Source organism: Mauremys mutica, chromosome 18 (assembly GCF_020497125.1).
Source record: "Mauremys mutica isolate MM-2020 ecotype Southern chromosome 18, ASM2049712v1, whole genome shotgun sequence".
Taxonomy (NCBI): Eukaryota; Metazoa; Chordata; order Testudines; family Geoemydidae; genus Mauremys; species Mauremys mutica.
In genome coordinates this window covers 22566208-22586772 of record NC_059089.1, presented here as the reverse complement: position 1 = coordinate 22586772, position 20565 = coordinate 22566208, and the positions used below count along the sequence as shown (strand labels likewise).

Here is a 20565-nt window from a genome sequence, read left to right as displayed (position 1 = left end):
GTGAGAGCGGCAGGTCATTTAGTGCTGAGCTGCCTGCCAGTCCGTCCTAATTAAGGCATCTCTCATTCTGTCAGATGGAGACTGCCACAATGGAATGAGTGATTACCAAGTATTGATCCACCCCCTGCCTGGGGGGACTAATTTGTTTATTGATGCCTGCTGGATCCTTACGGCAGGCCTGAGCCTGGGACAGAGTGGGCTTAAAGGGGTGGGTTTCTTTCAGAACACAGAGGCCAATGCAGCCATTTGGGTAGACAAATGTGCAGCACACATGCCTGGGTGGGGGAATTTGCTCCATTCCCAAGCAGTGGGCTCACCCTTATCAGCTGCAGCAGCTGTCTTGCTTCTGATGATGCCCGTTTGATAGTGTCCATGTGCTGTAGGCAACAGGTCAGATCAAATTGCCAGGAAAGGCAACAGCTCCAGCTGAGCTGCATGAGCTGCTTTTGCAATAAAGCCAAATGTAGATGGCACGTGAAAAAATTAGGCCCAGCTCAGCTGAAGTTATAGGAGCCAGTTTTACCTTATCCTTGGCTGTTTGTGATAGAAGTTCTTGGGCAAGATTTTTAGAAGTGACTGGTGAGTTGGGGCACTGCCCTTTGTGGGGACGCCACCTGAGCTCCAAAGAGGCTTGACTTTCAGAAAGTGGCTGAGCACCTGCCCTCTGAAAATCACGACCCTTCTTGTTGGCTCAGTTTGGGCATGCAACAATCACTAGCCCCGTCTGAAAACGTTGGCCCTTCAGATTGATGTAGCTCCTCTGGGATTTCACAGCTCTTTGCAAACATGAATGAGTCAAGCCTCACCCACGCAGATGCAGTTGTTCAGTATCATTATCCCCAAGTTACAGGTGGGGAAACTGAGGCACAGAGCACCTCCACATAGCTGACTCCCCCAGACAAGTTTTGTGTATTTACAGTCGCCCTCTCGTAGTTTGTAAGGTTTTCTTTCCTGACCCTGTTACTGGCTGAAAGCCCCCCCTGAGCAGAGGAAACTGTGAAACTGACTATAAGCAAAATGCTATTGAATGCACAAAGTAAACAAACAGAAAAACAGAGCAAGTATATATTTTCCTCTAATCTGCATGTCTGGTCATTTTAGCTGGTCAATTTCTACCAATAGATTAAAATGTAATTTCAGAAAACTGTGCATGTTTTTTAATTGACAGTGTCCTTTTGACCAGACTGTATAAAACCTATTTAAAACATATCTAACAATATAAAACTAGTCCATATAGCTACTGAACCATTAGCTAGTCTAAGCTCTGAATCATTTACTGTAGGTTTATAGTAAATAGCAGTTAATTAACATCACTTTAGTTTGATGTACGAGGTACAATATCCGTTAGCTAGTTACACCTGAATCCATGATTTAAAAAAAAATAATTAGTAGTAGATGTTTGTTTACCAATGGGGGGGAGCAGGGGAGGAACAGGAGAACTGGAAACAAAAAACCTCCCCACAAAGGCAATGATGCTCTTCCAAGGACAAGTTCCAGCCCTGGAGACACCAAAATGCTTCTCCGCTCCCAGGAGTCTGTGCAGCTCTCAAAATATGAGGGTGTGTGGGGTGCTGTGCTCCTTGCACTTGGCACTGCTGCCCCCTTTGGGCTCTGGGTCGTTGGCTTCCCCCTTTAGTGGGGTTACCCTACAGGAACGGGCTTGCGAAAGCTAAAAGGCTGCAGCTGTAACGAGGACACCACATTAAAGTTCCATGCACTCTTTGAGAGCAAATAGGATTCCAGCTGCCTGAAGAGCATCTCACTGTGCTCAGAGGAAGATGCAAATCTCAAAACGTAACCAATGAGGTGCTAGAATATGGAAAGATGTAAACTGTGCTGATCATTCAGCTGGTTTTCTAAGCATGCTGATTCATTTTGAGTCCAATGGCTCTGGACTGGCTGTGTTTAACTCCCACGGAGGGAAGCATAGATCTCTCAGTCAAGAGTGGCTGAACTTTACATCAATTTTAGAGGCTAACTTAGAGAGACGATTGGCAGCAGTTCATAACGTATAGTTAAAGCACTCAGCTGCTACAGGCTCTTCTGTGTTTATTTGCACATGGGTCACAGAGTCGGAAACTGAACTGAACCCAGCTGCCTCTTATAATTAATTTTTGGTTTGTTTTTTTCCCAGTAACTCAAGCTGTTCTAGATCAGTATTTAAAAGCCTTAGCAGCAAGCATGGAAGTTAACCCCCTGTGAAAATGGTGGTGGGTAGGCTGGACAGCTGCAGGTTTCATCCTGCATGACTCGGCTGACAGATTTACATGGAGCAGGACAGTGAGTAGAGAGTGCCACAGTCAGATGGGGCGATTGGTTCCTTTGAATTGGCTGTTTGCATTCTGCATTAAGGTTAAATCTGTCTGACCCGCCTTTCATTTGTTGCCCTTGGCAGTCATATTATGCCTCTGATCCTGCAAATGAGTTGGCTAACCTCTCTCTCCCTCTCCCCAGTGCGATCAGTACAAGAAGGGGATCATTTCTGGCTCAACGTGCAAAGACCTGTGTGAGGAGCACACCCTGGTGTTCCAGCAGTGTCTTTCCTCATCCCCCACTCAGCAGGTAGGTAGGAGCTGTCTGAGCTCTGGGAACTTAACTTGGTGGGTAAATGAGTCTCTTCCCACAGTGGGAGTAGGCTACTGGTGCCCCTTTAAGATAGCTGCGTGCTGTGCACACCCCATACTCCTCAGAGCCTGGTCTGCACCATTCTCGTCACAACTGGCTTTTGCTTGGGAGGTCTGGGCTGAGCTTCTTAGAGACCTCAGTGGATGCTGCTTCCTTCTGGAGCTGCAGGCCAGCCTGTGCTGCTAAGCAACCTCATCCATCCCCTGGCCAGTCTCCTACAGTCAAAGCAGGGAGGGTCTGATCCAAAGTCCATGGAAGTTCCTGGGAGCCTTCCTACGGACTTTGGATCAGGCCCTTGGAGAGGAGGCAGGTCAACCAGCTTCTCCTGGCCCCTGCTGGGGGTGGCATTGACAAGACATCGCTGTACGGAAGCCATTAGAAGAGTGGGGACGCAGTGCTTACCTGAACTCACTGGAGTTGGCATCCAAGATCCCCCTTAAATAAAATGGAGAAGACTTGGTGCAATGCTGAGCTACCATGGCAGTTCTGTGGGGCTGCTTTTCATAGGTGGGTGAACACACTCCCCAGACCACCTCCACTGTGGTTACCCCCCATGTGCCTCTGCACTTCCTGCGTCAGTGGAAAGGCCAGGGACTGAGTGGGCCACCCAGAACCCTTCTGAGTGAGGTTGGCACAGCAGCGTAGGCGAAGCTTGCACTGCCTCTGCCCATGTGGTGCCTGTGATGCAGATAGAGGGCTGCATGGCTGCCAACTCACCCTCTTACTGTTACCAATACTAAACTAAATGGAATTAGTGGAAGGAATCTCACTGATATCATCCAATGGGCCTCACAGCCACTGGGCTCTCCTGGGAACCCTTCAAGAACTCACCAATTAATTATTTGCATTTGCTTTCAGCCAGTCAATCTTCCCATGGTCACTTACCTCTGCTTTGGTCCAGGTTTACAGGGGGCGCTGGATGGAGAAAGAAGTGATCATTAAATGTGGTATTGAAGATGCTTTAAAGGCAGACAGCAACCCCGATTCAGTGCCCAGGAAGGACCTGGTTCTCTTTGACAAGCCTACAAGAGGGACATCCATGGACGAATTCAGAGAGATGCTCCTGAACTTCCTAAAAGTCAGTGTTGCTGAGGCACCCAAGCTCTCACATTGCATTTTTCCGGACAGGGTATTATCACCTCTGTTTGGAAGTCCTTGGGATCAGCAACAGTGCTTGCCAGTGGGGAGAAGCCTAAGCTAAACGCATTCTTCTATCCCCTGTAATCCTTGAAAAGATCCAGTCCTGTCTGAAGGACTCCGATCCCCACTGTTTGTTGTAGAGTGAGGCTTTGTGTGATATTGTCATGTTCAAGATAATCCCCAGAGCAGATAGTGTAGGAACCACTAGATAAGGATATGTGTCGAACAAAATCACTGTGTTAGGTGCGAGGGTACATTTCAGTCTCATTTTGGAATTATATTTGCAAGACCAACCCCTACAGTCAGTCAGAAAGGGACTCGGGCTGCTCCCTCCCATTGATTTCAACAGAAGTTAGGAGCCAAATATCTTTAAGGATCTGGGTCAAAGGCCCTTTTTAGCTCTTCTCTCAGCATTGCTAATACAGAGCCCTGGGCAATGTCCCATGCGTGTTTATATAGCAGTTAAGGGAACTCTCTTACTGTTTTTAATGCAGTGCTATTGGGGCATCATTCTATTTTGAATTTATATAGAGGGTCTAAGCACTTAAGTCTTTGTCTTTAAAATACCATTTGAGTTTGAATGTAGCTGTATTGAACATTTTCATTGAAAGTGTTCATTTTTCCCATTGTCAAAAATGATTTTTTAAAAATGTTGAATTAAAATGCACCCCACAACCACACTGATCAAATTATAAAAAAACCCAAAGTAAAAACTTTTGCTTATTGCAACTTTTACTTTTTTTCCTGACCACCTCTACTCATGACTTTTAAAAGCAGCCCAGTGCCCTTTTGCTAGGGAGTAGTTTATAATCCCAGTGATCCAGCCAGATTCCAATTCAGATACCATTCTATTTGAAGGAGTTATAAAGGTGGTCTCTACTTGACTGAGGTATTCAGCGCATCCAAGCCTACAACTGTGGGGTAGCACTGCTGTGTGCTGCTAAGCACTTGCTACTTTTCACGCTGGTGTGGATGAAACAATAAAACTGTATCTAGAGCCCTAAAGGCCATGTTATTTGATTACACTTTAAGTCATCCTGTTAGAAATACTCAAATCACTTCTCAGTTGGTAATTCCCTCCAAGTGAGGCAGGGATAAAACCTGCATTATGGGAAGAGAAATTAGTGATCTTATGTGACACACGCCTGAAATTAAGTTTTCTGGCTTCTCAAAGTGGACAAGCACTGGCTTCCTTTTAACTCCTTTTCTAAGCTATCCTCTTTCAAGAGGTATAAAAAAGGGAATTTTCTTAAAGGGAGACTGCACAGATTAATTAGAACACCACAGACTGCTGCTGTACTTTCTGCAGAAGAGAGTCCCCAAATGTTCAGAAACATGTTAGGAACACTCACCCCTACTTTCATCCCAATATGCTAGTTTCTCTCCCCCTAGAATTGCGTATTTGAAAATATTTAGTCTAGCTCCACCTCCTGATAGCAAGCAGGTTAAAATGCAAAAGTAGGAACTTGCAAGCAGACTTTCAAAGCCATTCTGTTTTAATGTGAGTCTCTACTGTTCCTGTGCAATCTAGCGGTAACGTTTGAACCTAAATCAGGGTGTTAAGATGACATCCTCTTATTTTAACTTTAGATGTATTAACTCTTTTGTAATTAGAATAAATTGCAATATTGTGAAGAAGGGGTTGGGGGCTCTGATCCCAGATTGGCTGCAACTCCCTGGGGCTGGCCCCAATGGGTGTAGAACCACTATGCCCCAAGGGTAGCGGACAGGCACAAAGGTGTGTCCAGAGCATGCTGCACTCTGCCTATCCCCCTTGAGGGCTTTTCCCACATTAGAGCAGCTCTCAGCAGCAAAATCACTGAGAATCTGAAGGGCTGTAACCAGCTGGCTGCAGCAGAGCGCGTGTCTCGGGGGTGTTCTAGCACTTTTACCTCACTCAGAAAGCAGCACCCTACTACTCTGCCCTGAATTAATGTACACAATGGGTAAAATTTAAAGAGCTGATGCAATTTCTTATCGATTTGCAGGCTAACCTAGGAGATCAGACATCACTTGCAGCCTTGGTGAACCAAATCATCACCATGGCAGATGTGAACAGAGATGGGAAAGTATCTCTGGCAGAGGCCAAATCCATCTGGGCTCTACTTCATCTAAATGAATTCCTGCTCATGCTCTCCTTGCATGAGAAAGAGCACACCTCCAAATTGTTGGGGCACTGTGGGGACCTGTATGTCACGGAGAAGATCCCTCACAACTCCCTCTATGGTACTAATGTCCCTCACTTCTTCCAGCCATTGCTGCCTTCAGCCATCCACCGGCTTATTCACCAGTGGTTTGCCCCAGCCTGGCCCAGGAGAGCAAAAATCGCCATCGGCCTTTTGGAGTTTGTGGAGGAGATATTCCATGGGACGTACGGGAACTTCTACATCTGTGAAACTAGCTTTAAGAATGTGGGCTACAACGACAACTATGACTTCAAAATGGTCAACCTGAGGAAGGTGGCAACAGAGATGACAATCAGAGGTTTCCTCAAGGGACGTCACTGTGAGCAGAATGTGGACTGCACCTATGGGAAGGACTGCATGGCAACTTGCGACAAACTCATGAAGCAGTGCAAGGGCGACATGGTCCAGCCCAACCTGGCGAAAGTCTGTGGACTACTGCAGGATTACTTGCTGTACGGAGCGCCATCTGACTTGAAAGAAGAGCTGCAGAAGCAGCTACGAACTTGTATGACCCTTAGCGGCCTGGCTAGCCAGATGGAAGTGCACCACTCACTTGTGTTGAACAATCTCAAGACCTTGCTTTGGAAGAAGATTTCAAATACCAAATATTCCTAACGGGGCAGCCGGGATGGTAGGCTATAGTGTTGGTATCCAGTTAAGGATAGACGGTCATGCCTCTTCATTCTGCCAGAGAGAATGCATCAGAAGCAGGTAGTTCACATGGTTGCAGCCTTTTCCTGTATGATGCCCTCCCCCCCACCCCTCCCGTAAAGCATCAATGACCCATTGCCACTCAGCAAAATCATCAATAGCGTGCTGTAAAGAACATGATGCAAAGTAGAAATACCAAGAGCCTGGCTGAATAGGTTTGGGGGAAGATAGAGGAACGAGTCAAGCTGCACCTCTTTCCTGCTAATCAAGGAACAATCACAAGTGCAGAGTATGAATCATGCTGTAATTGTCATATCTTATTTTGATGAACACCTCTGATGTAAATAAATAGCTTTTGTGAGAGTAGCACTGGTACATCAATGGCAAACAGCCTTTTAAATACCAGCATCCTGGTGATTCTTAAAAGGGTAGAGTATCCCACCCTGGAGTCTGCACAATTTATTTTAATGTCTGAATTTGATACTGTAAAATTCAGACATAGTGTAGGGAGCCACTAGACAAGCTCAGCCCCACACACTTTGATTCTGGTTGTTACACACCTTCCTGAACTGCCTGACCACATAGTAGGTAGGTCCTGGCAAATTCTAGGTTTCGTGTAAACAGTTGCTAGGCTTGCGAGAAGGAGCATTACCTGGTGGACCGCACCATTACCCATTTGCATTGTTTAATGTGTTACAATGATTACAGTTAAAGGAAAACACTGATGGCTATAACATAAGGATAAAACAGACCTATACAAATACAGAAAGTCCCCAGGCAGACACAAACCAAATTAACATAGTGGCATATATGCTACATGGTATACTGTATTCCCCACATCAAGAGAAAAACAGTGCTTAGACACCAGTTCAGGTCCAAATCCACCTCTTGGTTTAATCGGCACTTTTTAAATTGACAGGATTTGACTGGAAAGGTAAAACTAATCCCCCATTAATCCACTGCTCTTCCCCTGCCCCCAAATAAAAAAAGGAATTTCAGACAATTTTTCAGTAGGCAACAAAAACAAATCTCAATTGGTTGTCTGACCGCTACCTGCTATTGAAATACTGACCCTTTGTTTCCATTTGTATTTACTTATAATAATCCTTTAGCATTCAAGATGCTCTGAACACATGGACTGAGTGGGGTGTTTAGTTTATGTAAACTATTGTTGGTTCTCCATTCCCTGCACAATTTTATCCATTCGGATAGACTGCATGCTGGTGATCTGACAGTAGCTTTGTGAAGTGAAGCACATCTGAAGTACAATCGCTAGAAAAAAAAATTCTGTCCCACAGGATATATGGCCTCTGAAAGCAATCTTTAATGTCACAGCTGTAAAGTTATGAGCCCTTTGGAGTGGAGATATCAGTCCTTTCTATTAGTTCTAAAGATCATCATCACCACTCAACTGTTATTTATGGAGAAAATGTTTTAGTGGCAACAATGCTTTAAATCTAGCTTGCAGCCAGTCTAACTTGCTTTCCCAGAGCCAGGCCAGCTTTGCACCACAGTAATTCATGCACCAGAAGGCTAAGAATCTTTTGTGGGGGGTATTTTGTTTGTTTGTTTGGGGTTTCAGATTCATTGTGTTATGTCCACAGAAGTTCCTCTGACTTGTTAAATACTATAAAACTACAGTGGGTAGGAAAAAAGGAAAAGAAAGGGGCCTAGAAATGCAAAGGCAAGGCCAACAATCCGAACGCAATGCATGCTATTGCATTAAAAGGGCACTAGGTTGAATAGTTTTTTTTAAGGATCCTGCCTAGTTAAGTGCCAGATTTTCCATCTTTTGCCAGTTGAACCAGAAGTGAATTTAAGTAATTTTTTGAATGCAATTTAAAAATAAAAAAAATTGGAATGGTTTAAATGGCTATTACTCATGGTACTGTGAATACATCAATATAATTCACTTTAGATTAATTGGGTAGGCCCCTTTTCTCTTTAGACTGACACTTAAATGAAGCCCCCACCCCAAGCCAGGAACAAAGTCAGTTTAAACTTTAGGCTCTATGGTTTCACTAGGCATTTGCTAATCTGAAAATGCCTGGGAAATACATGCATATAACATATAATGTAGTTTATCAGGAACACACGCACAAGCAGCGTGAAGATCAGGATAGCTATTTATTCTTTATTGCACCTTGGCTAAACAGGTTACAGAGAACATTTAGAGTTGCAAAGAATATATTTACATCACCACATATTATATTCACATTCACTGTCTGTAGTGCTTGCAGCGTCTTTGAGCCAGTGCATGGCAGAGGCTAAAGATATATCTAGCAAACTTCAAGTGCAGAGACCCCAAATGGTTTCTTTTGCTGCTGCCAGGCTTGTTAGAAAACACAAACTTACAGGCGTCATCTGCAAACAAAGTGCCCCAGCATATTAGAATAAGAACTTCAAATAAATGCCACCCTCAAAATATAGTGCTAGACATTGCAATACTTCCGTAGCCCAGGAAGGTACATCATACTGCTCCTCACGCACATCTGGTCTGATACTTCTGATTGTGGCTCTGAGGGGAAAGATAGAAGCTGATCAGTCCCTGCATTTAAGACCTTGCTGATCACTGTGGTACAGCATCCGAGTACCGTACACATTTAAAATGAACATACATCTCTGTTCTGATTGGCAACAAGATGATGATGTCCCTGTAGCCAATGAACCAAGGATGTTGAACAGAGTCAGTTATGATACAAGGACTATTCAGAGATTTTCATTTCTCAAAGAAAAACAGCTCCATAAAATGAAACCCAGTTTTCCAGTAAAGTCATTACAACGGATAAATTAAGAATTCGAAAGGCGCTTCCATTTTAACCACTCCGTGCCCAAGAACAGTGGCAGGTGGACATTACTAAGAAACAAAGCAATATGGACTCTCAGTGGGTAAAATTTATCCCAGCACTGAAGGCCTTGCAGGAGGTCCTATGCAAACTATGAATCCCTTTGACAATGCATTTAAGTCATGAATATGGCTATGTGCATGCACCGAGCTGAATTTCATTCCAGTAAAGAATACTCAGGGCCCATTTAACAAAGAGGATACAAGGTTAAGAAGCCATTCACAACCTCGTGACTTGTCCACAGCAAGGGATTCCATTTTTGCATAGGGTTATTGGGCAACACTGAACCATCAGCTTCAGGATACGGGTCACTCAGGAAAAAGGTTAAAGACCTAATCATTTGAGTTTAGCAAGCCATAAGCTCTTTTTCCCAATCCTTTCTTGCTTGTGAGGGTCTTCTGCATCCCTCAGAGTCCTCTCCCAGTTCCCACATTCCCCGCTAATCACCAGTGTAAATCCAACTTGTAGCCACCTTCCTTCCAACGGAAGAGGAACGAAGCATCAATAGCAAATCTCAAGATGTGCAGATGCTACTGGTGAGCAATGCAAGGTTCTCTCTCTGCCTCCCACCTCAAAACTAAAAGTTGTGTGCTAACCTCACAGCAGCTCCAAGCCCGTATCAATCAGAGCCAAAACTAAACTGCACGATTACGTCAGCAAGTAGGCTTGAGATTGAGAATCTACGTTAGTGTAATTTCTATGTGGAGGTGCTGCAAGAGGGATGTACAGGGAGGATCAATAACAGAAGGACATCAGAGGCTAAATTAAGCAGTCCTGCACCTGCTCCAACTCTTTCTTACTTTAACTCACACCTTCCTATGGCTGCTCAGTATTAAGATGCAGCTATTTAAACACCCTTATGAAGTCTAGCCTGGATTTTGGCTCTTGGTATTCAAACTGGGTCTCCAATAGCAACAGAGAGCATTACCCAGGATGCCGCTGAGCTGCACCAAAGGAAGGATTTTTCCCCAAAATCATTTGCAATCAAGGATTTATCATTCTCAGCTGCACTCCAACAGATTGGATCCAGCCTTAGTTATTTACTAAGGTTTTATTACTTTGCTATTATGCAAATTACTTCATCTCCTTTGGCAACTAATTTGACTAATATCGAGTTGTAGTAGTTTCTGGGCATATTGACTAATAACGAACCCATCTCAGATAATAACACCATTGCCACAAGCTGCAGGTAAAAGCCCATGGCAGCAGATAAGCGAACCTGATGCAGAAACCAAATTATAGCAATATTTATGAAGAGATTATTGCCATATATAGTAAGTATGAATTCTAAGACAACCCTAGAAGAAAAAGTAAAGGCAGCATAAGCTAAACTGGGTCTCAAGACAGGTTTTATGTTTAATTTAGAATATGCAACAATGCCCATTTTAAACCTTTCTTAATACATGTGCGTCTTGACGTTTTACTAAGTTTCTCACTAGATCAGTAATATTTCAACTCTTCCGAGTTTTTTTTTAAATCCTCCAAGTTTGTCTTACAGCTTTCCCATCATATTCCTGTTTTCATGAGTTCAAGATGTTGGTGGGGATACATGAATTAAAAAATCTTGAAATATGAAATCATATGACAGTTCCACAAACCATTGTTTGTTCCGTATTAACACTTGTGTCGAGACACTTTCATTCTCTCAAACTCAGACCCTCAAAGGCCTGACACCACATGGCTATGGTGATTTTACAACTGCAGCCCTCAGACTGCTGGAGTGCTTAAATCAAACGTGTTGAAGTCCTAACTTACTACCTCTATTTGCAGTGTCTCAAACGTTAACAGGGATGCTAATTACATTGGCAGGAAATTACATATAAATACCTGATAAAGTAACGTTGAGCTCAACTGAGGTGTCCATGCTCGTCTGTTTAATCCTTAGGAAGGCTGGTATTTTCCTCACTGCCAGCTAGAGAGCACACAGTGGAACATAGGCTTTTAGTTTCTCTTGAACTCATTTAGCTGTGTCCAGGTCTTGGAACAGTGACTTTCATTAGGTATCATATGCAATATCTAATCAGTGAGCTGTAACTAGAACAATAACCTAATCTCTTAATTTCTTTGTATTCCTTGGTTTAAGTCAGACCATTACTTAATTGTGTAGTTAGTCCAAAAAAGCCATTACCTTAAATTCTGCTCAACATCTCAGACTGTAATTATGCGGATCATTTCTTTTTTCTACTCTTTTAAATATCTTGATTCTTAACTGGCTACCATTTTACTACTGATCTCCTTCCAGCACAGCTTTCAATATGCTATGCTAGAACTCCACCCCCTCAAGCTCTCCTCACATGGGGTATGAATGCAGTCTCAAAAGCACTTTATTTTCCCCAATATTCACATCTTGGATATTTGTGATTTAAATGCAACATATGCAATGGTAAAGACTCATTTTAGAGATTATGCCACAGCATGGAATGGTTCTAGATTCTGATGTATGAGTCAATGTGAACAATATTTTTTCTTTCAAAACATGTCTGTCAGAGAAAAACAGTTCTCACTCTCTGGTTGGGTGCAGCAAAGTCAGATACTTATTATCTCCAGCAATTGCGTGGCGGGAGACAGCTAAACAGGTCTCTCTCCAGGTAAACAATTACAGCAAGCATTTATACCTTTTGTTACATACAATAAGCAACAGCTGCATTTTGTTTATACATAGGTCATCTTGATATCTTATTTTTCTCACTTACTTCCACATGTCTTACTTTAAAAGGTTGGTATTTTCAATGGCTGAAAATCAGAACCATGGATGAGTCCCCCAGGAAGGTGTAGTCCATATCTGGATTGCTGTCTGCCTTTGGGAAGATAATTATTAACTAGCACTATTAACATGTTGGGAAATCCACTTCAACCTTATTAACACTCTTTTAAGAAGCCACTGCTATCAGGCAGTGCCTTTTCTCAATTAAATGGCTCATTTTGCAGCCACCAGCTACTCGCTTGGTTAATGGCACCTTTGGCTCCTCTAATGCCCACTTAATGAGGACATTTTCCAGCATTCAGCACTGCCAAATTTTGTCAGGCTATTAGTCAAAGCCTTCAGGAGTTTTAGAATGCTCAGTCTGGCCATAGCCTATTCCTCTTCAGTCACCTTACACCACCAGTACAGTGGAGGGCTATCTGCACTATACCCCCGAGATGGCATAGGTGTTGCATAATTATTACAACATGTTTATATCTTTGCTCCTTAACAGCTCATTAGCTTGGAGGTCAAGCTTCTTTGCAGATGCATTAACATATAAACTCATTAGAAAACTTACAAGCCATGTTGCACCTTTGAAGAAAAGTTCGGGGTTTTTTTTTTTTTTTTTAAAAACACAGTTAGATCAAAGCATTTCATCATTGGATGCACTGTAAAGTTTATTCCTCTCTTATAAAAGGACTTCACTGAATTTCTGCACAGAGTTTGGATTGGCTATTGAAAGCGTATTCTTTTAGCTGATCTATCCCTTTAACATATCTGAATTAACGTCTGTTTTATTACAAACTTGTGACATATGATGAATGCTTTTGCAGTGTTTGAAAGGATTTTGCAAACAGACGTGTGGAAACACAATCAGCGTTAAAGTTCTTTAACAAATGTGTCTACTAGATTTAGCATAATTTTGTTGTTGAGACATTTGAGAGAAGTGCTGTGCTTTAATAACTTTGTATTACAAGTTAATTGCTATATTAATGCATTAAGACCAATTTAATTTGAAACGGAGCAGTCCTTAAATGTGCTTTAAAAGGTAAGCGATTTTCATTTGCTGAAATGGTTGTGTAAAAACCTTAACACAAACTCAATCTCTACAGAACAGTCTGATGCAAAGAAAACAGATGGCCCTTCCACCCTTCCTCCCCAAATTAATAAATTGTTTAGCCACTGTAAATATCTTCATCCACTCTTTAAGGATATAGACTCAAAGCGGCCAATGCTTCCTCTCTGCCCCCCTCTGGCATAAAGACAACACTGCAGTCGTATTTACGTCTCCACGGGGCAGTAACTGATTAGCAGGCAACAGTAAAAGGAAAATTTAACAACACAGCCTTGCCAAGTGAAGTAGCAAACATCTAGTTTAGCTATCTGAACTTAAGAGGCTAATATGTCTCCACAATGCTGACACACTAGTGATGGACCTGCCCTGTGCCAGAGGGTTAAGCAGTGTTAACACACAAACATCTGAGACAGTTTGGTTTCAAAGGTAGTTGCTGTTATCAGTAAATATTATGATGAAAGTTATGTAGTTCTGCTTGTGTGCACATTAATTTTATAGTGCTTACAAATATTAAAATGTACGTATAAAACATAAAATGTGAGAGCTCTCACATTTTATCAGTTTCCTACATGAGCCAGGAAAAAAGTTCTAGCCCAAACCCAGTGAACAACGATATATGATCATGATTGTTCTAAATTAAATAATGAATGCATTGTAGGACTGCCTTCCATGGTTATTGGGCTTTTCTTTAAGGCTTAAAAAACAAAGATGGACAAAAAGTAGGAAAAAGTAATTGCTCAGAGTTTCTCAAAATTAACGATAGATGGTCTGGGAACTTAGATCCAAAATGAACGTTGTAGAAATATAAGGTATAAATTGAAATGTACTCAAAGTTTTTAATTCCAGGAAAACAGTTTACAGGTTGAATTTAAAAATCCCCTTCAGCCTAAGTAACCTAAACATAACTCTAAGCAAAGTGCTTCAGAGAACCAGAAAGTGAAACTACCAATCTAATTTCATTGTCCGATCTAAATTAGGATCAGTAAAGGAGGGGAGGGGAAATCAGCAAAAATGATGGAAGGTAAATTACATTTTAAGACCTTTCGTTTTCAAGCATCTAACAGTTTATTAGTGACAGATAAGGACTTTTTAAAATAAATATGATTTTTTTTTAAATAACCGGACCATGATGTCCCTTAAACATCAGTTTTTATGCTCCAACTCACTAGCACCAGCAGTTGTGGTAACTGATGTCATGCCTGGAATATTAGCTTCCGGTGCAAAGGATGCCATAGTACGTACCTTCAACAGCATTTACGTTACACCATTTCAAAGGAAATTAGTGCTGTCCTCCTTCCTCAAGAGCAACTATGAATAGGAGACAGAATATCAAACATTTGCAAAGCAAGGCACTGATTTTAAAATACTTCTCAGTTCTCCCTATTTTAAAATTATGCATTCAAATGTAAAACCCACTGAACTGTTCTTTTATTTCCATGCAGGCACTGCATGAACTCAGTAATGTTCCTACAATTCATACATCATTTGCTTACCCACCTTGTTGGGCACTGTGTAACCTGTATACATTCAACCATGCTGCATGCCAACAAAATAGCCACAAATATTTCTACTTCAGTTCATAAATAACCAGAATTTCTCTCTTTGCTCTTTCATTAAGAAGTTTGCCTAGTCTCACAAACCCAGAACTGAAGCTAATGGATTAACATTTTAAATAGAAGCATTACTTACGGCTTGCCTACATGGGAAATTAAGCAGCAAAACTACAGCTGTATAATTAGACTGCTATAGGTATACTGGGAGAACTCTTCATGTGGCATTAGATAAACTGGAAAGTCACTCTCATTCCAGATTTAGCATTTATATGATGCTTTTTGTCTTCAAAGTGCTTTAAAAGTATAACCCTCAAAAAACCTCTTGAGGGGTATTAAAATGTTATCCCCAATTTAGATATAGCAGAACTGACACCAAGTGGCAATTTCCCCAAGGCCACAGAAGACAGTTTCAAAGGCAAGCATAGGACTGAGGAGTTCCTGAGAATAGAACAGTCACTTCTACTTGTCCTTGCATACAAGGATGTAGGGCCTTTTCCTGATGCAGCTAAAATTAGTGTGCTTTTAACTGCCTTTCAAAGGACATTTGCGCCATCTTTCCCCAATCCTCTGGAGAAAGCAGGCATCCTTGGAAACAATGTCAGGCTGCTAATCATTCTGAGTGCTCACAGGTTTCAGAGCACTGAGCGTAGACACAGCCTCTTCCTCTCTGCCACCTAATGACACACACATGGCATGACAGCCACATGTGTAATGCCTCTAGGGGCATGGGACTATTAACACACAGGATGCTGAAGAGAAGTAGTGATTCTTCCACAATAAAATCAAAGCAGCAACAAAAAAGAAATCCGAAGTAGGACCTCAACAATGAGACTGATATCAACACATATAATCGCCTCTATCCACTTACTTTAGAAAACAGGGGGCTTTAGAAAACTCAAACAGCTGCTGAATTTCATAAGCAGCTCCTCTGAGACAGCTCTCATCTCTCCCACCACCTCTCAGCAATCTAAAGCAATGCAAATACCTGCCATTTTGCAGTTTATATCTGTTTTTAATTGTACAGCTGTACATCAAGGACTTAGCTAACTACTTCCAAATTCTGGTCTAGACAACACATACTAACAGGCTAGTGTAGACAAGACCGTGTGTTTAACACAGTATTGGAGGGGTAGTAGCCATGTTTGTCTTTATCCACAAAAACTATGAGGATTTCTTCAAATGCATCTGAAGAAGTGGTTTTTTTTACCATCAAAGCTAATGCCCAAATAAATCTGTTAATCTTTAAGATGCCTCTGGACTCCTCATCGTTTTTAACATGTCAGCTTAACATGTGTTAAAGGCACATCTCCTTGTGTACACTTCAGGCTGTCAACATTGTTAGGAAACACATGCTAATTCCTAGTCTACATAAGGGCTTAGCTGATGGTCTCTGATATACGGAAGTACTATTTAGAATGTACACGGTCTTCATGCTCACCTCATGTCTAGGATGCAGACTTCTGGGACCATGTTATCTTTTGATTCTTCTTCCCCAAAAGACAAAATGCATTGTACAGCAATTATAATCATTCTAAAAATTGGCATGGAAAGGAATTATAATTCAAGAGAGATGGAAAGGATTGGGATGTTTGGATCTAGGATATTTCAGAGAAGCAGAGTGGATTCAGGCTCACTTCTGCAAACATAATGTCCTTGAACAAATGGAGGGCGCGGGGGGGGGGATTATTTGCTAGATGGGCATTTATTTCCATGAAAGGATCCCAGTCTGCAGAGTAAAATATCAGGGCAGCTCCACCTTTCATTTTAAAGATGGCCAAATACTGAGTAAATTGCAGTTCACGGAAACACCAGGTCACAATGGTACATAAACAAGGTTAGAGCTCCCTACTCCTGCTGATCAAAACAGCAAATTTTCACAAAAGACCTTGTTCATCCTCTTTACGCTTCTTTAGAACCGACATCATCTGAGGATACCAAATGATTGAAGGGGACTGGTACTGGTGGAATACAATACTCATCAATTCTAGGCTGCTGATTAAAATTCAGCTCCAGCTGGTAGTACTGTAACTAAAAATGGTTAGCCACTGAACAGCTATCTACTGGTAATGCACAACAGGTTAGTTGGTGTCAATCCAACGTAGGACAACTGTCCACATTGCAAAAGGCATCACCACAATTTGCCCCAATGGAATAGGTAGAGAGACCAATTACCTTCTTGCCCAGAGGTGAACACATTGGAACAGGGCAGGGAAGAGAAACTGGCCCTGCTCCTGAACATATGATACCTGCACTGGACAGAAAACTTCTATCTTCACAACTCAGGATCCAGCACCTTTCACTGACTACTACATTTATATTAAAAAGTGTCAGGCTGCTAATCATTCTGAGTGCTCATGATTTCAGAACACTGAGCGTAGACACAGCCTCTTCCTCTCTGCCACCTGATGACACAAACATGGCACAGCAACCATATCTGCAACGCCTTTAGGGGCATGTAGTGAACCTGCATGAAATGATGCTCACCTCAGCTCTAGGAGAAAACTCCTGTGTCTGCAGTATTCACATCTGCCCCCCTGTAAAAAAAGGAAACAGAAAATAGAGCATTTATTATACTCATTTAGACACGCGCGTCAGAGGCCCACTATTCGGGTATCAGTGTGTGGCTGAGAGCAGTTTGGAAGACTAAGCACTACAGCCAAACTGAACAGAACCATTTTTTTTTAAACCTTATGAGGATAAAACATGTACATCATCTTTGCAAATAATTTTACTTTCCACCAGCCCTACAGCAAGATCAGTGGTTTTTTACAAGAGGTGTCCCTTGACTAACCTGACCACAGAATCGGATTAGAAGGAGAGCTTTAGAAAGTTTTCATCAGTTCTAAAAAAAAAATGGACAGCAAGGAAGAACTAAAGAGCCAATTCCATATGAAAAATATGGAGAAATTAATCAAGTGGTTAGAGCTGTGGACTAGGAGTCAGGACTTCTGGGATCTATTCTCAGTAGTGCCACCAATTTGTTACATGACCATAGGTAAATCATATTCTCTCCATTACTCAGTTTCCCAACTGTGAAATGGGTATAGGAATATTTACTGAGTGGATCCATAATTTCAAAGGATAAACACAGACAATGCTCCACAAACTTTCTAGTAGTGTTTTCCCACTGTAGTACAAGGTATTCTTTGATGAATGAAGTTCAAAACAGGAGAAGTCTGAAACTTCAAGGGCACATTTATCCAGTTTTTTATGTGCCGCCAACAAAGCAAGTCTATTTTATAAACAATGTCAGGCTATTAATCATTCTGAGTGCTCATGGGTTTCAGAACACAAAGTGCAGACATAGCCCCTTGCTCTCTTCCACCCAATGAAAGATGACATGGTAGCCACTTTGCAAAACTCGGGGAAGGAACCCATCTAATGTCAAACGAGGCATACATAAATGGCAAATCACAATGATTTAATTACATTGGTGAAGATTCTGATGCACAAACTGAGTCAATAAAACGAAAACATGTCATGACATCAATAAAGACATATAACAACCTCTTTACACCCCCATTTATTCATGCACTGTGTTGTGTGCGTATGTAACACCTCATACTGCTCTCTCTCTCAAGGGAATTTCCCCCAAAGCAAGTTACAGTGTGAGATTTTAGGATTCATACATTTTTAAGGCCAGAATGGACCATTAGATCGCCTAATCTAACTTGCTGCATAACAGTGCCAAAGAACATACATTAGGAAAACATTTCATGTATTTTCCATGTAATTTAGCAGCTTCATAATGAGTAGCAGCTAACACAAGCTCTCTGCCAGCCTGCACAACGTGTTTCATAGATCTCCATACCTAATTTACCTTAGTTCCCCAAAATCTTCTCCCCACTTAAATTTCTAAAATACTCACTTTCACCCCTTGTCCCAACCTTCCTTTAAACACACACACACACACACACACAATTCCACACAGGGAGACCAGATTTCATGGCCTGTGATGCATTTTTCATGGCTGTGAATTCGGTAGGGCCCCAGCTTGTACTCAAGGCTTCGGCAAAACACAAACCCCTTTAAAATGGCCGATTTGAAGAGGAAGGAGCCAGCAGGATCCGTGCACCCCGAAAGCGGGTCACTCACTAGGGCCCCGTTCCCACTGGCGCTCCGCCACCCCGCTTTACACGGCTCCCCGCGACAGCCCCCCACAGCCCCGCAATGCCAACCGCCCCCCCCACCCACCCACCCCGCTGTGCGAAAGGGGGGAGCAGCGCGAGCCGGCGACCAGGGTCACAGGGGCACCCCAGGCCCTTCCCCCAACGGGGGCGGGGTTCGGAACCCCGGGGAAGACCCGCCCCAAGATACACGGGGAGGCGCCCCAGGAGCAATCTGGGGGCGCGAATACGGGGCGGGGGGGCGGGGACAGCCGGGCCCAGCCCCGCGGGTGACCGTTGAGCGGAGCACGGCCCGAGGGCTCGCCCCCCCGGGGGAGGATCCCGCTGGGGTGCGGGGTGCCGAGCTCCCCCACAGTCCGGCGAGGGCAGGGCCCGGCCGCCCCGCACTTACCGCCGCTCTGCAGCTAGCCGAGAAAAAGGGGCCCCGAGGCCCGCGGCCCCCGCTTATATAGAGCTGCCCGACGGGTGCCCTAGAAGGACAAAACACCTTGTCCTCCGCGGCCCGCGCCTCCCACTTATATAGAGCTGCCCGACGGGTGCCCTAGAAGGACAAAACACCTTGTTCTCCGCGGCCCGCGGCTGCCTCGTGGTCGCAGACACTCCCCCTGCTGGACAGGAGCGTGAAGTGCAGCGAAAAGAAACGGGGGGCCAATATGGCCAACCCCTGGCGTTCAAAAAGCTCGAGCCTGGCTCTGTTCAACAGCTAAATACATTCAAAATAGCTGTGCTTTTTATTGCTCCTCCTGGTGTCTGAGCCTATACAGCTCACATTTCCCAGCTTCCTTCCCCAGCCATGCAGGCTAGACACACAGGTTTCCTAAATAAAATAAAACAAATCAAAACCAAACCAAACCCTACAATGGCAACAGTCTCAATGAATCCCATGACTCCAGGAGACGGAGCTTTAAGAGAAACACCAAATAGCTCAAGAGTTGGCAACACTGGAAAGGGGTCTGTAAAGGCAGGGGACGAAAGGAAGGGAAATGAGGAGATCAGCCTTGGGGAGGAACGAGAAGTGGGGTAAGGCTGGATTAGAGACCCATTCCTGTCCAGGAAGTGATTTTACCCCTGGAATATCTCAATGTGCATGCTTATGAGGAGAGAGCTGCAATGAGGCTGATGGACTGAAAGCGAATGAGAAGCTAGTCTGGTGAGCTTGAGGAAGACTGGTGCACCATTTCCATATTCAAGGTGTGCACATATAGGACCATATAGATAATAGCTCTTACTAAACACACTTTCCTCTTGAAATGAACAGAGAGGCTGGTTTAAAAAGCAATGGCCCACAGAGACCACTGCTCAAGTTGTGCTTGTCCAAGTCAAACACATATCTTGCCACTAGTGTTAAAAGAAACTGATTGTTTCAAATGCTAAGACGAGAACCCAGTCTCTTCATAATATAGGCTGCACTTCAGCAAAGCACCTGATCATCTGAGCCTTCAATGGGAAAACAATGTTAAACTAAAAAGTTAAGCACAAGCGTAAGAGCCTTGCTGAACTGGGGCCTTATTCAATTTCGGCACCCATATTTTCCTTCCACATAAATCAATAGAGTTACAAAATAAAAAACAAAACATAAAAGCTTTTAATGGACTGCAAAGAGTAAAGTGATTTCACTAAACTGGGTCACTGGGCAACAAAACAGCAGATGAAAATTCAATATTGATAAGTGCAAA

General features: G+C 43.0%; 1 protein-coding gene, 1 long non-coding RNA gene and 4 other non-coding genes across 9 annotated transcripts in view; 1 reads left to right on the top strand and 5 right to left on the bottom strand.

The window, feature by feature from the left end:
• The window catches only part of DIPK1B (divergent protein kinase domain 1B), a 41335-nt gene extending 32394 nt beyond the window's left edge, over positions 1–8941 (top strand). Inside the window, exons 3-5 of the mRNA XM_044992560.1 lie at positions 2455–2562; positions 3527–3703; positions 5754–8941. Of these exons, the coding sequence (XP_044848495.1) occupies positions 2455–2562; positions 3527–3703; positions 5754–6566 (1098 nt within the window). The 3' untranslated portion in view covers positions 6567–8941. The remainder of the gene's footprint in view (positions 1–2454; positions 2563–3526; positions 3704–5753) is intronic.
• LOC123352443 lies at positions 8711–19356 on the bottom strand. Of its 4 annotated transcripts, none has more exons than XR_006574179.1 (7): positions 19281–19356; positions 17247–17296; positions 16201–16246; positions 14452–14517; positions 12142–12246; positions 11276–11360; positions 8711–9120 (listed from the first exon to the last, which is right to left on the bottom strand). It is a non-coding gene; the product is annotated as an uncharacterized LOC123352443 (long non-coding RNA). The 4 variants fall into 4 exon arrangements; XR_006574180.1 differs by having other exon boundaries at positions 12157–12246; XR_006574181.1 differs by having other exon boundaries at positions 16201–16249; positions 19281–19298.
• On the bottom strand, positions 13305–13435 carry LOC123352743. The gene has a single exon (XR_006574275.1). It is a non-coding gene; the product is annotated as a small nucleolar RNA SNORA17 (small nucleolar RNA).
• On the bottom strand, positions 15357–15490 carry LOC123352739. The gene has a single exon (XR_006574272.1). It is a non-coding gene; the product is annotated as a small nucleolar RNA SNORA17 (small nucleolar RNA).
• On the bottom strand, positions 17086–17218 carry LOC123352741. The gene has a single exon (XR_006574273.1). It is a non-coding gene; the product is annotated as a small nucleolar RNA SNORA17 (small nucleolar RNA).
• On the bottom strand, positions 18008–18133 carry LOC123352742. Its single transcript, XR_006574274.1, has one exon. It is a non-coding gene; the product is annotated as a small nucleolar RNA SNORA17 (small nucleolar RNA).
• Positions 19357–20565: the final 1209 nt, after the last annotated feature.